Raw genomic sequence first — 13,517 nt, forward strand, 5'->3', positions numbered from 1 at the left:
GCAGTCTCGCAACTCTCTCGTTTTTCCGATTAATTTCGTTGTAATACGATTCGATCGCGATTCGAGCAAAAGCTAGCCGAGATAAGAAGAACGCGATAAAATCATTTTAATCGCGGATCGAATCGAATCGCAAAGATTCGATTCGATGCGTCGAATCGTTTGTTAAATTCTCACCTATTTATCGTACTTGTTGTACTCGTTATACTGTACATGTAAGCGAGATACATACGTATCAAGGCCGCGCGGTGTCGATTTATAAGAGTATTGTGTCGCTCGATAATCAGAACGATAAATGCATAATCAGAGTTTAACGGGTTTGAATATCGATATTCTTCCTCGACCGACGTTGCAATTTCGAGATATCGAGACGATTATTATATCCAGATTCCAGAATTTCCACGAAGATCGTCCATTATCCAATAATACATATTAGAGATTGGGAAAGAAAATTAATTTCATCGATATTAAAAAAAAAAAATTTATATACCGATATCGATACGACATGTCAAACTTCAAAGTTCAAGTACGGGAGGACTTTGGGAGGAAAGAAAAGTTTGCCGCATAATTTAGTCCACGAGGCTGGAAACAGGGCATTAAAACGAGAACAGATGTAGATAGCCTCGTTTCGTGCGAAATGGAGACCCAAATTGCAAGGTAAATACCACTGGCATCCTACCGAATGAGAAATCTAGCGCTGGTTTTTCCTCTCGTGGAACACCTCAAGATCGAAGGCTCAAGGATCGACAAGAGGCGACAACGTGGAGGAGATTGCCTCCCTTATCAATTTATGTTACGTTAAAACGTAATCGGGAGAGGCGAATAATAATAACGAGTTGGTGGCACGCGATTCGGGCAAAGGTTTCGCCCCTCTTTCGTGTATATCTTCGATCTGACCTAGTCACTGTGGGTTCATGTACAAAAGAGCTGGCACGTATCCGCTTATGTATCCGTCGAATAAGTATGCAAGTTTACGGATTCCGCACGAACGTGGCCAAAGCCCTCGTTCAAATTTTACACGGCTCGTTAGAGGCAACGTATCTAGGGCACCAGTATTTCCCTTAAACTACGAGCGTACAGCGAAAACACTGCTGGCACTTCTCGAATTCTTTTTTCGAACATGATTCTGGAACAATCGTATCTGCCCCCCCCTTCTCCGATACAGATAACGTAAGGATGCAATACACGTATATTTCGCCGTGGAAATTTTTATATCCAGGATATCGATAGTTTCGTTGATAAACGACATCTATATATCCCTCGTTTCGAACCATTGTTTCCTCCGCTTTTAGAATTTTTATCGGATGAAAAACGAATACGAAGAAGAAGCTTTTAACCTTTCCAATATTACCCATATACTTTTTACTCGTGTATGATGATTCGTAGTTGCTTGAACTTTCAAAAAAAAGAAAAAGAGAGAAAAAAGTAAAGGTGTAAAGTTTTTTAAAAACGTCACTTACCATCAGGAGGCACAAAATCTTCGCTAAAACGGCAAGCTGTGGTAACCTGCAACAAACGAAGAATACATCCGCGTTAATTATCGCTTTTTCTTCGTTTCGAAACGAGTAAGAATTATTATTAAATCTACGACCGGCGGCCAACACTTGTTGTTGGGATATTTCAATTCGTGCCGCGCAATTTAATCGCTCGCGATCCCCGCCAACTGATTTATCGTATGCAAATAAATTTCTCCTGATTATGGTGTATCCCGCCCACAGGAGGAGGATGCTGTGGCAGTAGTGGAAATTGAAAATATAGGATAATATAGTAACGGGACGGAGCGGTCTGACGGATAAGGAAAACGCGTACGTACGGGATAATTAGCGGTACGACTAAATTACAGCGGATGGAATTGTGGTGGTGTACACGGCCAGTGTTCACAATTCAATGCCCCGACGAAGGCAGCAATTAATATTTCTTTGAACGACGAGACGTCTAAAATACTCCATCCTCCCTCCCTCCTCCCTCCGTGTAATTTATATATTTCTTTTATGACGCGCGTTTGACAGGCAAGAGCTGCAGTTTTCTCCCATGATATAATAACTTTTAATAGCCGAACGCTTAGTTAAACTCCGTGGCTGCTAATCGGATTAAAAGAGGGACGAGACTTAAAATTCGTTGAAAATTGATTCGAAAAAAGAAACTGTTATTCGTTTAGAAGAGAATATATTTCAATAACTCGTCGATTTTCCTCCTAACGACACTCAACATTTTGCCCGCTCGGACGATTATCCGTGGAACAGAGTAAACACACGATCACCCGGAAGCATCGTATAATTTCGCATCAATGGCTGCGTTATCGGTTTAATAAAGAGTCGGTTTCACTTTCCACGGTCTATAAACTTTCTCGTTGATCGGCCTGAAACGTGGCGCGTATTTAATCGACGATTCGATTCCATCGATTGTATTACTTTCTTCTATCTTTATTATATATCAAACGGATTTACAAAAGGGGAAATTACGTATTTACGTATGCGTATATATTTTATAGATATATATATATATGTGTATATATTAAATTTAACGGCGAAGATTGGCGGCGCGGCTCGTAAATAATAAGCAAGAGTTGCACACGAGATACATGTGGTGAGCCGCTGGAACGGGTTGCGTAATGCGAATGCATCTCGTATTACAGAGAACACAGGTGACCGGCGAGCCGAGCGGCAGCAATCGCGTCGCCAATTCGCTCGTTTTAATTCGGTCGATCGGCCGGTGATCGAGAGATGAGCGCGGGAGTGGGCCGAAAACGTCCTCCTTTCGTTCCGCCGTCCACCTCGCTCGGACGAAATCCACCATTTGCGCCCCGAGAAAATTCCATCGCCAATGCCGTTAAACCGTTCACTTTATTTTCACTGGATCTTCGTAGAGAACGATAGTGAACCCTTCTATCGGATCGTCCACTCGTTTACAGGTAATTTCGTTTTCTTGTAGGAAACAACGTCTATCTTTTTCGATCGCGAGATGAATGACGAAAATCGAAAAATCACTCGATACATTCGCGACAAAGAGGAGCAAAGAAAAGCGAAGGAGTCGAATATTTTCGAGAGAGAGAAAGAATTTAATCCGTTCCTCTCAAATTATAAATGTGCAGACATTAAGTAATTAAAATCGAAACTCGTTATATGTGAGTCGTTATAACGCGTGGTCGACTCGAGTTTCGTCGTGGTTTAATTGTGACTACCGCATCGCCTCGGAAACTTTAAAAAACGAGCGCGTTTTAAGCCGAACGTTGCAGAAACGATTATTTGTCATAAATTGTTATGCGAGTTTGTGGAAATGTTTTAAAAATATTTTCGAAGTAAAACGAGGAAGAAAAAACGAATGCGAAAGAGAAACCGTAAGTGATAATTGTTATCGCGAATCAACATTCGGAAATCGATGCGAGGAATGCGAATGTAAAGACGAGTACAAAGACGATATATATGACGAGAAAGAAAAATTTGAAAGCGTACGCATCCACTTGTCAGATATCTCGTTAAATTAAATTCGAGTTATCGTTTAATCGAAGAGACGAACGTCAACGTCGCTTTTTCAAAGCTCTCTATCCAAAGCGTTTCTCTTTTTTCTTTCTTTCTTTTCGTTCTTTACTTTACTACGTCGCGATATCGCGCGAAATTGCAAAATTATCAACGTTTTCGCTGACAGCGCAGCGTTAACCCATCTTATTTTTTTTAAAGAGTATGGATCGAGACGCGTGCAAAAGAGTACACTTCTCGCCGCGTTTCCGACGAGCGACGATAATCCGTGACATCGTAAGGTGTGGGATACATTAATATTGAAATTTCTCAGCGGTGATTACGTAACGGAGAAAATGTTAAAACCGTTGAGCATCTGATTGGCAGCTAGGCGGAAGGGGGGGAGGGGAGGGGGGTGCCAACACGGAGGAAAATTTCTAACTCTAGCGTAGACTATGTGGCACCAGTCGCGATAAACAGCGGCACGCTCTCCGTGAAAAATCCAGTATTTCCAGTATTTCTAGTATTTCGAGGAGAAGAATCGCCGAGGCCGAACGCAAAGGTGGGTCTTCGGGGCGATTCCGCCATTACGAACACTTGCATGCGACGTGCGTCACGAGATTCGAGGCATCAACAACGCGCGTACTTCGCACCATCTTCGAAGTTTTCCTCTTTCCGACCAACCAATAATTTTTCTACCGTTTCTCTTTTTTTTTCGGACGGAAAATCGGACGAAGTAAAAATTTAATCGTAGCGATAATTCGTAGCGAGAAAATAAGAGAATAGGAATGGAACTGGTAATTATTTAAAATCTGTGATAACTCACCAAATCGCCTTAAACATATCTGCGCGTCACCACTCCGAAGCGTGGTCATCTCAATCCATGCGCTAAGTAAGAAGAATCGTGACACTGATCCGACGTAAACGGTGAAATATTCTCTTTTGATCGCGTGTCCAGCAAAAACCAAACTTTTAACTTTTTTTTATTAGATTTGTAAAGGAGTCGATAGAATTTACGGCCGTAAATAAATTTCACGCCGTTGGAATAAGCGTTCGTCCCGATTAACGACGGGCGGCGAACGTTTTCGAAACACCTTTTTAAATTGTGATAAAAGAGGAAAGAGAGAAAAAGAAACGAACAGCCGGGTCGTGACTGGTACACCACTCCGCGCCGCGGCGATATCTCGATCGATTCGGGAAATCCAATCGATAAATTCGGCGATGCTCCAACCGATTCTTCCAACGATTGCTCCTATATATCGAGATTGTCTGGGAATCGGGCCGGATTAATAATCGGGATTATGTCATATCGAAGTCAGTCGGGAACGATGACGCAACGCGCGCGTGAACGGTGTCGACTGTGAAACCGTATGCGTATCCTTGCGCGCCAACTTGTGCGTGAAATCCTCCGTCGAGGGTTAAAAACGGATGGACTAGCTCGTTACACGTCGCGACTAGATCGATTACCAGACTAGAGGATTGAACTTGAATCGGTGGACGAAGGAAAACCGAATCGCGACCGCTTCTCGCGCTCGGATACTGTTTGACTAGACGGCTGGATCGCGATCGAGAAAGGCGGAAAGCGAGGAGAGTGAGAGTGGCGCGATTTGTTGTCACTGGCGCGAGATCAGCACGATGAATGTCGGCGAGGGTACGCACGATCCGGCGTGACATCCCCGGCCACGTGGGGACTCATCTAAAGGGGATTTTAGTGGGGATATTTGTCGCCTACCGCGTGAAAAACTGCCAACACTTGAATAGGCCCCGGCTCGTCGATGAAAAACGCGGCTACCGACCCGACGCCGATGGCTCTCAGCTGGACACCGCCTGTCGGCTAAATGCCCCGCGTCGATGTCGTGGATCACCATCTTTTCGTCCACCCCAACACGTCCAGCCGTATCGTCATCTTGCTGGTCATTCCCTTCGCAGCCCTTCTATTACTCCTCCTACCTCTCCGTTACAAAACTCGCGCGCGAACTGCATCTCGCGTAGCTAGGTGTGCACTGCGCCAGTAAAATCGTTGACGTTGAAAAATTGAGGGAGAAGAGGATCGAAAAGATTTTATCGCGGCGTATTATTACGGTTTTATATATATACACAAATACATATACGATCGTGTATACAACTGCGATTATTTTCCTCGTGAATATTTCCAACTGTATATATATATATGTATGTATACATGTACGGTAGACGTTGTAGGTTTACCATGACTAACGACGATAATTTCTCAGCTTGTAATTTATTTATTACTTCCATGTAACGCCCTTTAGTCGCACGGATTTCCCTCGTGACAAATTGATCGGTCCCCGCGTGTAAGCCGTGGCATAGGAAAAGCGAAGAAAAACACGGACGTCTCTATTGAAGAAACCACGAAATTTACTACCTTTCCAGCAGGCGAGGCGAGAGACCGAGCACGAGCCGTGCTGCCATCCATGGCCCACGAAAAACTCACCTGGCGTCGCGTCGACAATGCCGAAACTCGGGAATGTTTCTTAAATAAGCGTGGCAAGTTGCGACAAATCACCGTGGCCGACAATGAATTTCAGGAGGAGGCGACGACGGCGGCGGCGGCGGCGGCGGTAAATTCTCGTGTCTCGATCGAACAGCCGCGGAATGCCCTGCGTTTTAACGCCGACGAGTAACGCGATTGATCGAACCTCTATAAATTCCACCGATGAAAGCCCACCACAAATCATTCGCCCAGACTCAATTTGCGATTCGGATATCGTTCGTCGATTCGTCGTCAATCGTGACAGATTCCCGATATCCGGCCGTGATACCCGTCGTGTACGGGAAACTAGGTTGCACACTTTTCTACCTTCCTTTTTTCCGTCTCATTTTCACTCGTCTAAAAAATCGTCAAAATTTCTCTAATTTCTACTCGAGGAACGCGAAGGTACGGTTTCTTTTTCACGCGAACGTTATCGCTAGGACTTGTCACGTCGTAAAACTCTAATCTCTTCGGCTCGAAAGGGTCTTAAAGTCTTTTGACGCTTAAATTTATCACTCTCTCTCTCTCTCTCTTTTTCTTTCTTTTTTACCACGAAACATTCTAGTTTACGATCGACGCCCCCCTCCCCCTGTCTTTTCGTTAATCGTCATTTAAATACCAACGATGCACGTTCGACGAAACGAATTCCGCGTAATCGCGGATAACACCTAGATTTGAATTCAAATAAGGCTCCGTAATAACTGTCGTTGCGAAACATGACTAATCTCGTTAACTTATTAGATGACTTGCCTCTAAAACGATACATCTCGCGTTTGTCATTTTTCCGACAAAAACGGAATGTTACGCGGAACGAATTTCGTTGGAAAAAATTCGGGGAAAAAATTTTCAATTTTCGTAAACGAAATAATTATCGGTTCCGGGAAAAAACGGATGGAGTCATCCGAAGATTCGCGGATTCGTTTCGCGGATCCCGAATGGTTGGTAGCGCGAGGCGACGCCAGGTTGCGATAAACTCGGCAGTGACAGAAGGTTTTTTTCCGCGCGCTGCGCATGCAAATTATCCGGTTGATTGAACCAACCATTTTCCGTTGCACGACGGGAGAACACTCGTGACTGGAGACTGGTGGCAACGTGAAGTGGCAGATAGGCAGCCGTCGACGTAGCGGCCGACGACGAACGGGTTACGTGGAACGAGGAGACGAGGCACGGACGTATCCTGGAACGTTACATAGAGGACCGTCCTCGTGCGTCAAGTGTTCCACGGTCGAGAAGACAACCTGGAGCAGGCGGGAGGAAGAACGGAAACACCGAACGAGAAAAGAGAAGAAGAAGAAGAAGAAGAGACGAGGACGAACGGGTGGAGAGGAGGAGCCACGCGAGAAGAGTACACGACGTGGTTTTTGCTACGAAGCCGCGACGTTCCGCCGGCGTCACATTCATTCTGACACGCTCCTCGTCACTCTTCTCTCCGCTTTTTTCCCCTCTCTTTCTTCCTTCCTTTCTTTCTCTCTTTCTTTCTTTCTTCTTCCATCACCGATTCGAAAAAACCATTCGCTCGATACTCGAAACGCAACGAAAGAACGTATAATAATAATAAAAAATTGTAAATATCTCTCTGCTAATTTCACTCCTTCTCGCGGCGAATTTTAATCGATCGTACGTACAATTTCTCGTAAGAAAGAGTTTAAGTGTCGGTCGGTTAACGGTTGTTGGCGACGGCCAAACTTTTGTTTTCCCGTCGAATCCGATCCGTAGTAAGGAAAGTATAGCGTAGTTTTATTGGCCACGTAATTCTCGCGTCGCTTCTTCTTTCGATCCCTGCCGTATATTTTTTCACGGCTGGTGTCACCAGAAATAGCCGGCGATGAATCACCGGGAAACGGGATCTTTTACCCCGTCGATCAAGTACCATCGAGCTGTTCCCCGCATTCCTGCCGTTTTACTTAAGGTCTACTTAAAAGGGTTGGATAGCCCGAAGGCTCTTAGGGCGGATATCGTGTTCGAACCGAGAAAGAGAGAGAGAGAGACAGAGAGAGAGAGAGAGAGTTCTCTCGAACCGAACAAGGCGCATCCTGCGGGATCATTCATTTACTCGGCTCGCCTCGTTCGTTAAGCGAGCGCCAGTTAAGAAGGCCACGGTTAATTGAGTTTTAGGAATTCATTTGGTCGCCGATAACCTGCCGGTGGCCTTCTCTGTTCGCGTCTCTCCTCCCCTCCTCCCTCCCGACCATCGCGACCAAACGTCTGGGAATTTCTCGAACGATATCTCTCGTTGGACAAAACGCGCCCTAATCCGGGACCCTAGTTCGGATTAAAAATCGATTTGTCCCGCTAGTTTTAAGCGAGTCGAATTTTCTCGATCGTTGTCGAAGGGGAAATGCATTGATTCGCAAAAGGAAAAAGGAAGAAACGAACGTAACGAACAATGGAATAGACCGATTACGTAACCGATTCGATGTTGTTCACCTAGTGATTGACGAATGCTCGTCGGTGTTTATGTCGCTCGGAATAGCTGGGAGAAAAAAAAGAGTAGCAATTCGTGGAGCAATGGCATATCGCTTGAACTCATTAGCCGGTTAGCGCGAACATGATTCATCTACGATCGCGACAAAAGGGGCACGAAACTCTCGAGAGTGACGTCAACGATGCGGCCACGTCGATATTAATATTGCAATCGTGATTGTCGCGTTATTCAATGAACCACGCGCGTTAAAGCTTATCGATTCGGATTCGAAACGAGCGAAGGTGATAAAAGGCAATAATTTAAATTTAACGCATAATCGATCCTATAGAATTTTATTATATTCTTTTTTTTTTTTCTTTTCGTTGAATCGGTATCATTTTCCTCGCGACAAATGTTTTAACAGGTAGTTTCGAACGAAATTAACGTTACGTACGCGAGCGAGAGCAAGAGCGGGGAACAAGTGGCGGAGTATTAAGTTGGGTAAACATTGTCATATTTTCGCGAATATGTTTCTCTTTCATTAGCTGGCCGAGCCGGTCTTCTTTGGGTTGGCGCGCCGCTTCTATTTACAGAGAAAGATCTAAAATTACGCGAAAATCGTTAGCGGATGGGTCTACTAAGTGGTCCGCCGATTTATTCAGGCAAATGGAACGAAAGGGAGTAACACGCGTCTGTCTCGAGGTAAACGCGATTCATCTCGTGCATCGACCCCATTGTTTACCCCGAGCATCACGTACACCGTTTCCAAAGTATTCGTCCACGCTCTTCGTCGCACTTTCCTATCTCGAGAAAAGGTGAGCTCGACCTCGAGTAGATCGATCTACGAGATATATACGCGAATGAAGCTAGAAATGAAGATAAAGAAAGAGTGAGAGAGAGAGAGATTTCCTGCACGATCGGTTCGCAAATTAGCACGAATTGAACTCGGTATCTGAATAATATCGCGATATTCATCGTATTTATCGTGGCGTGGAATAAACGCTCGCGTGAATTTTCATCGCGAAGAAGAAGAAGAGAAGAGGAGGAGGAGGAAGAATAGGAAAGAAGCAACAATAGCGTGCCAATCATGAAAACATTGTTCGCGGTCGGAAATGGGAGCCGTTTCACATCGGAGCAAGGTGAAAAGAAAGTTTTTATCTGGCCGAGAAGTTATCGCGGTTCGTTCTGGCTCATCCACGCGGGCATTTGTTGTTCGGCCCTGTAATCTCTAATGGACTCTATGGGCATTTAAATAACCATCTCGCCCACCCACCATCACTTAACTCTCTCCGTCTTTTCCCCGAACCCTCTCGCTATCTGTATACACCGTGCGCTCTGACGACACCGAGACAACAACTGCTCCTCTCCCGGCCTTTCCATTTTTTTACCGTTACGACCGCCCCGACACCGGTGCTTACCATTATTTGCCTTCGTCCTACGTGTCGTCCTCACGAAACATTCACACAATCGGCGAAAGACAGCTCCTCCGTCCTCCTCGGAGTATCGACCGCCGAGGGGAGAGAGGAGAAAAAAAAGTAGAGGAGGAAGAAGAGGAAGAAGAAGAAGAAGAAACGATTCGGTTCGAGACGTAAGGAAATTGGACGCGGCGACGAGTAGCGTAGTTTCCTTCGATAAAATCAATGCCGAGAAAGCCACGATTCCTTCTTCATACGTAATATCGACGATGACTCAGTCGAGTTAGTCATACGAAACTGGGAGCCGACGAATCCGCATAAGAGCCGGTGCACTTTTAGGGCACTCTCCTGGCAACCCGAGCCAACGAACCGAACTTCGAAGCCGGGGGGCTATCGATTCGCCGCCCGATCGTGCCGATTACCACCGCTTGGCAAATTCTTCTGAAAAGAAAATTCAATTAGGAGGAGAGGATAGCGCGAAAATAGAGAGAGAGAGAGGGATCGTGCTTCTTCCTCTCTCTCTCTCCTGGTATATACACCTCGATATTTCGTTGATCCGCGTAACGAGATTTGTAATAATCCCTAACGAAGTTGACACACGTTTGAAAAACTCGCGGTGAATTCTACTCGCTCGAGCGAATATTATTTTCGGATCGCTTACGTGTCGAGAAAAGCATTCGTACGACGTAACGAACGTTTAAGAATTTCCGATAAGAACGGAAGCGTGGGAGTGTGTACGCGGAGATAAGCCAGCTGGAATTTGCGTAATCGTAATTTTAGTAGAATTTCGTGGAAATCGGTCGCGTGGAACGGCCTCCCTCTCTCCTCTCAAAGAAAGAAAAAAAGAGAAGAAGAGGGAACGCGAAGTACGATTTTCGAAACGCGCATCGTCCGCGATAGCGACGTTGCTCAACGTGACCAATAATGCGGATAATCCGATGTTTGCTTAACCCAGAATAGGGTTACGATATCGGAATCGTTATCAGCCGTTCATCGATATTATTCTCGACGGTTCTCGATCGTGAATTAGTGATAACTATTTAATCGATATCGCTTCGAATTCGATTCCTAAGACGAAATATATTTTCTATTCTCTCTGCGCCTTCCATGTATTTGTACACGTTCGATATTTATTAACAGAAAAGAGACTGAGCTCTTCGATCTAATTGCAATATAAGCGACACATTTTTCTAAACAATTCATCGTTTTATCTTCCACCAATTTGTACGAATTATTTTTACATTGGTGATTTCCATAATCGAATAACGATAGGTAAGAAAAAGAGAGAAAGAGAAGTATGTTTGGAACCAGTTCTAAAGAGACGGATGTAGTCTTGTGCAAGTACATTGGTTGTCAGGTGAAGCAAGGGACTTCGTCACGGCCGAGTGATATCCAATCGGGAAACACTGTGACGGAGAACGCAGTATCCGATTGGAGGTATCCACTACAGCTAATTAGCGCTGATAGCGTCGATAATCTGAGAAATAATTTAAACGTTTAAGCGGTCTGATATAATATCCCATTACGTATTAATAATCGTAATATAACGTGATATTATCTGTTTCCCAATAATTTTCCCGATAATTTACGTTGCAATTTGATGTATTCGTTCTTTCGAACGGAAGAAAAAATTATTGCAGGCCAATTAACGCGAGACGATGTTGGTGGTCCGACGTAATATTTCTTAATTAGCCTTTCGGTAGCCTTCGGACGCGTGGGCGGTGAAAACAGAAAAATAATCGTTTGATCCCTTTTTATCGATCGGCGAACTCCCCGAGGGAATTTGAAACAAGGTTTTCTCGAACGAAAGAAAGAATATATTCGAGTTACGAATCTCGTTGCAAGATTCAATTTAATTTTCCCGACTTCGATCCCACAATTTTTGCCTGAATCGGTATTCATCCTTGTTTGTTCGATAAAAAAAAAAAAGTGCTAAAATTCGATATCTTTTCCCGTCGTCGTATCAATTCCCAATTATTATAATTCGAGAAATATTGAAAGACCGTTTCGAAAATATAGAGACCCCGCACTTGCTAATCGAGCCGTGTCCCGAGATGGAAATCTCAAAAAAAAATTCCCTTCCTCGATAAAAATAGCTTGTCTCCGCATGGAAAAAAAAAAATGAATAAATTTCGGCAAATAAATTCGTTAAATTCGATCTCAAATTTAAAATTTGTTAAATTCATTATGACGCTACGTCTAAAAGTACGTTCCATCGAGTTCGCCATGTATGCGGTTCTTCGCATCACGCGCAAAATCGTATCACGCGTTCGTATCAAAATTACGAAATCGTTGGGATCGCTTCGTTTACGCGGTTCGAAAACGAATACAAGTAGATAACGGTCGCACTAGTCAGACGTACTAGCCCGAGTTCGCCACTTTCTCCGTTCAACAGTAACAAGTGTAACACTGCGCCGAAGTGTAACGACGAAGTGTAAAAGTTCCTTTTCCCTTGGAAAAGGACGTCTCAATGAATCTTAATTCGAATAATAATAGGAAAAAATAAGCGAGGGAAAAAGAGTCGTTGCGTAAAACGCGGCATCGATACGTAACATTGTTTGTTAGAAATAAAGTTTAGCCACGAGAGCGAAGAAGAAAGTGATCGATAAAGTCGTTGAAACGGGAGAAACATCGGAGAGAGACGTGGCCGTCCATCAACTCGGGGTCCGTCCCGGGGAAAAATAGAAATATATTTTGACCGGCGCAATGGGGGCGCGCGGCGGTTTTTCCAAGAGGTTGCGATTGGGTGGCGAAGTTTTATCGATGTTGGTGAGAGAGCCACGAGGCCGCGCTCACATCCCAGTCGAGCCAGTGTGCAACCTGGGTATTACCTACACGAATACCGGGAGCCGTTCGATCGAGGTACTTTTGTTTTTACGACTTTACGAGCCGTATCGCCGATTGCTCCGTTTGTTCAGGTTCAACGATCCAGCCACCAGGATTCCGAACGCGGTTCATCGTCGTCTTCGAACTCCTCGATCGAATCCCACCCTCGAGATGCGATTCTCCTTCCTCCGCAAGTCTCGGTGGCGGACGAGGAAACTTAACCCATTAGAGTTCTCGATTGGTTCGATAAAACGGTCTATCTTGCGCGGTCGACAAATTTACGAATACACCATTTCCAAGTCGTGGGATCGGACGAGATATTAGAGTCGAGCGATGACAAACTTTCTTCTCGTCGATCGATCGGAAAATGTAACGTAACGTTTCATTTCCAGACGAAAGAAGAGAGGGGGGAGGAGAAACTTATCTGCAAATAAAGATTAGAAGCATTTGGAAATCGAGTTTCCCTCCGAACATTTCGCTCGACGAATTTGTACGGGCGATACGATCGCACCGTGTCGCCGTATCCCAGATACACGCGCGAGTAGTAGTCGTACAAGCGTATCGGTGCACACCCTCCGATAACCGCAAACATTGTGTCATTGTCACGAGAGCACGCGTAGTATCGCATGTAGGCAGACGCCGCCAGCGCGATGAATTATACATCGTGAATGTTTTCGGCCTCGAATTTGCATCGGCCGAACGGCTACCGCCTGCTATTCTTAGCCGTGGGACACCCTTTCTCCCTTACTCCTCCTCCTCCTCCTCCGTTTATTGGACGTGGAAAAAGCGAGAGGCTCATAGTCGTCGTCGTCGTAGTCGTCGTCGTGGTCGTCGTCTTCGCCTCCTCCTCCCTCCTTCCTCCTCGGTCCCAAAAAGAAGAAGGGAAAGAAGGGGCAAGATGTACGATCTTATGGACCGGCCATCGT

At 45.0% G+C, this 13,517-nt stretch overlaps 1 protein-coding gene across 5 annotated transcripts in view; it reads right to left on the reverse strand.

Moving 5' to 3' along the window:
- The window catches only part of LOC113219412 (fibroblast growth factor 17-like), an 85,348-nt gene that overhangs the window by 13,200 nt on the left and 58,631 nt on the right, over nt 1-13,517 (reverse strand). For 4 of the 5 annotated variants that reach the window (XM_026446309.1, XM_026446306.1, XM_026446307.1 and 1 more), the window contains exon 2: nt 1,458-1,503. In XM_026446309.1, the coding sequence (XP_026302094.1) occupies nt 1,458-1,503 (46 nt within the window). Of the gene's footprint in view, nt 1-1,457; nt 1,504-4,278; nt 4,352-13,517 lie in introns of those variants that run through there. The other variant, XM_026446308.1, reaches the window with a different exon arrangement.

This window comes from Apis mellifera, linkage group LG1 (genome assembly GCF_003254395.2).
Source record: "Apis mellifera strain DH4 linkage group LG1, Amel_HAv3.1, whole genome shotgun sequence".
NCBI lineage: Eukaryota > Metazoa > Arthropoda > Insecta > Hymenoptera > Apidae > Apis > Apis mellifera.